Source organism: Frankliniella occidentalis, unplaced genomic scaffold (assembly GCF_000697945.3).
Source record: "Frankliniella occidentalis isolate FOCC.00 unplaced genomic scaffold, Focc_3.1 Scaffold5725, whole genome shotgun sequence".
NCBI classification, from domain to species: Eukaryota; Metazoa; Arthropoda; class Insecta; order Thysanoptera; family Thripidae; genus Frankliniella; species Frankliniella occidentalis.
The window spans coordinates 1-3,677 of record NW_026272762.1 but is presented as its reverse complement, the minus strand read 5'-3'; the positions used below and the strand labels follow the sequence as shown (position 1 = coordinate 3,677).

The 3,677-nt window shown below is 38.5% G+C and overlaps 1 protein-coding gene across 1 annotated transcript; it reads left to right on the top strand.

Annotated features, from left to right (window-relative positions):
• Positions 1-619: 619 nt before the first annotated feature.
• LOC113215208 (uncharacterized) lies at positions 620-3,641 on the top strand (the record flags this gene model as incomplete). Its single annotated transcript, XM_052277099.1, has 1 exon — positions 620-3,641. A coding segment is annotated over exon 1 (3,022 nt), but the record flags the coding sequence as incomplete, so codon positions are not given.
• Between the last annotated feature and the right edge of the window lie 36 nt (positions 3,642-3,677).

The following is a 3,677-nucleotide window of genomic DNA, read 5'->3' as shown; positions in this document are numbered from 1 at the left end:
GAAGGCCGAATTGTACGTTCATGTCGTGCGTCTTTTGGAGGAGACGATCCCCCCTGACGAGACTATACTCGAAATTTTGGACAGTACTTATGGTGCATTTGTGGCTCAACTGATCTTTCGTAACGAGCTCGATCCTGACGCTCACAAACGCCAGTGTCGGCTGAGGCAAAAGGTTGTCGCTTCGCTCGCCGGTTGGGGTGATGCATCCATCGGTGAAGCATTGAATGAGCCGTGGGGTGCGCCGAGCCATCAAGTCGGGGGTGGAAGGACCCCTCGCGCTGCTGCGCCGCCGACCGGAGTCCGTGCGGAGGCACCTGCCAGCGTGGTGAGCACCGCGCCGCCGACGCCGCCGTCCACGTCACGAGGAGAGCCCTCGAGCACCGCGCCGCCGCCGTCCACGTCACGAGGAGAGCCCACGAGCACCACGCCGACGACGCGATCCGGGAGGAAACGTCCTGCACCTCAAGATCCTCCTGAGGTAGAGCAAGGTGATAGTGACCCTGTGATCGAGCTTCTGGAGTCCAAAGAGAGGTATCTCGGTCAGTTCAAGACGACTTTCCGTCAAGAAACGTTCCACATAAAGGACCTGCAAAAGAAGTTACTCGATAACGATTTGTACATGGAGACTCTATTTGATGATTTGATAAAAAGACAGTGTGAATTAGTGAATGCAGTAGAAAAAGATAGATGTATTTTTGAAGTGCGAGGTGATGACGAGACGAATGCTATTTGGTTTCATCTCAGACCTGTTGGCCAGTTGAATGGTAGAGTTGTGTTAGATAAATTATGTAAAACCTTAAATAGTAATCAAAGCTTTTGTGCTGGTGTTCTTCACCTAAATTTCATTCATGTACCATCAGTCAGAGGCAGTGGTCGTGACACCCGTCATCACGAAACAAAAGAGAGTTGGATTGAAAGATATTGTAAGACAGGGAGTATTTACGACCCTAAAAATGAAAATGACAACATGTGTTTAGCAAGATGTATAGCATTTTTACAATTGTATAATTCTGCTAAAAACAGGTCCGCAGTATATCACTTAAGAAAACCTAATAGTTCAGATGTTTACAATTTAGCATTAAAACTATGTAAAAGTGCTAATGTTAGTCCAAATCAAGAATGTGGATATGATGAAATAGTAAAGTTTCAACTTATTTTAAGAGAAAGATTGGTTGTTTTTCTTGATAAAGAATGTAAAGAATTTATATTTTGTGGTTCTCAATTCAATGATAATGGTGATGAAAGGAATGTATTATTCATCTTACAAGATAGAAACCATTTTTATGGAGTTGTCAGGATAAAAGCTGTATTGAATGCTACTTATTTTTGTTTAAGTTGTCTGAAGGGAGGTAAAGGTCAGAAATATAATCACAGATGTGATTTGTCTTGCAAGAGATGTGATGGTGGGACACTACATACTGAAACGCCATTAAAAGTTTGTGGAGCTTGCAAAAGATATTTCGCAGGTGATGCTTGTTTTCAAGAACATCTCAAAATAAGGGGTTCTGGTAAAAGTACTTGTGACATAAAAAAGTATTGTACTACTTGTCGAAAATTCTATGTTTTGGATGGCAAAACAAAAATGGCAAAGCATAGATGTAATTGGAAAATATGTAAATATTGTAAAAGGTACTTACATAATAGTCATGAGTGTCATATGGTCGAATGGAACGAAAAAGTAAAAGCCAAGGACACTCGTTACCTCAAGATCTACTTCGACATTGAGGCCAGGCAAGATGATTCATATGATGGTAGAGATAACTGGAAAGAGCATAAACCTAATTTATTAATTTGTCAACAAGTATGTGACGATTGTGAGAAAGATAATAATATAGAAAATGATTGCAGCACTTGTGGTAAAAGAGAGCATATTTTTCAAGGTTTTTATAAAGATTCAAATGTAGTAAAAGATTTTTTAGATTACTTGACTCAGCTTCATAGTGAGAGAAAAACTCACATCACCTTGTTTGCCCATAATTTTAAATCATATGATGGCTTTTTCCTTACACAGGAGTTGCTCGCCAAGAACATCACTCCTGAGGTCAAATTAGCTGGAGCTAAGATTTTAAGTTTGAAAACAAAGGGGATGCATTTTAAATGTTCCCTCTCATTTCTACCACAAAGGCTCTCATCTCTCCCTAAAGCATTTGGTTTGAAAGAATTAAAGAAAGGACATTTTTGTCATATGGCTAATAATGAAGATTGGTATGAATACTCAGGCCCGATGCCTCCAAAAGATCTTTACTGTTGCTCGACATTAAGTGACAAAGATTTGGTTGAATTTAATAAATGGTATGATGAGCAAGTAGCTTCTGATTACCTTTTCAATTTTAAAGATGAAATAATTGCTTATTGTAGATCAGATGTTCAGATTTTAAGAGAAGCAATGCAAACATTTAAAGAATTGTTCATGGAAAGTGCAGGTTTTGATCCTTTGTTCAATTGTATCACTCTTTCTGCAGCTTGTATGGCAAATTTCCGAAGGAATCATCTTGGAAACAGTGAGATTGGTATTGTGCCTAGAGGTGGATACAGAGGGAGAGATAAAGCATCATTTGAAGCTTTAAAATGGTTGTCATACGAAGAACATGTTTTAGGTAAAAAAATAACTCATGCAGAGAACTCACGTGAAGTTGTTATTTTGAACAACAAAGTTGATGGTTATGTTGAAATTACAAAAGAAGACGGTTCGATTGAGAAACGTATTTATCAATTTGCTGGTTGTTATTGGCACCTTTGTAGAAAATGCATTCCGGATGAGGAATCGAGAACTAGAATAAGAGGTAAAAATAATGTTGACCCTTATGAGAACACTAAGAAAATCACAAAAATGTATAGAGATGCAGGTTATGTAGTCATAGAGAAATGGGAATGTGATTTTAAGAAAGACTTACTTGAAAATACTGATGTTATTGAGTTTTTTAAGAATCATCCTTTCAAAAGAGTTGCACCTCTAAACCTTCGTGATGCCTTGTATGGGGGGCGGACATCTGCATTGTATACTGAATATGTGGCTGACCTGAAAAAAGGAGAGAAAATTTGTCTGTTCGATGTAATCAGCGAGTATCCAGCGCAAATGATGCATAAAGAATATTGTTATTCACATGCAACCCCCTATGTTGAAGGGGATCCAGAAATGCCAAAATTGAAAGATATGAATGGTGTTATAAAAGCTACTATTTTACCTCCTACTGATCTCTTCATACCTGTATTGCCATACAAATGTTGTAATAAGCTTCTATTTCCTCTTTGTAAAACTTGTGCAGAAACGTCAAATCAGGATGGATGTAATCATACTGATGAGGAGAGAATGATTCTGGGGACATGGCCTGTGCCTGAGGTTAAGGTTGCTGTGGAGAAAGGATATGTAATCAAAGCTATTCATGAATGTTACCAATATCCAGGTGTAAAAAAATTCAACCCACAGACAAAGGAAGATGGTATTTTTTCTTCATATATAAGGCAAAATATGGCCATGAAACTCCATGCCTCAGGTTTTCCAAATGATGTTGTCACAGAAGAGCAGAAGGATCTTTTCATCAAAATGCATTATGATAGAGATGGAATAGTCTTGGACAAGTCCAAGTTTGAGAAAAACCCTGGGAAGCGAACTCTGGCCAAACTCATCTTAAACAGTTTCTGTAAGTATAAAAATCAGAAATATTATTGAAACATTA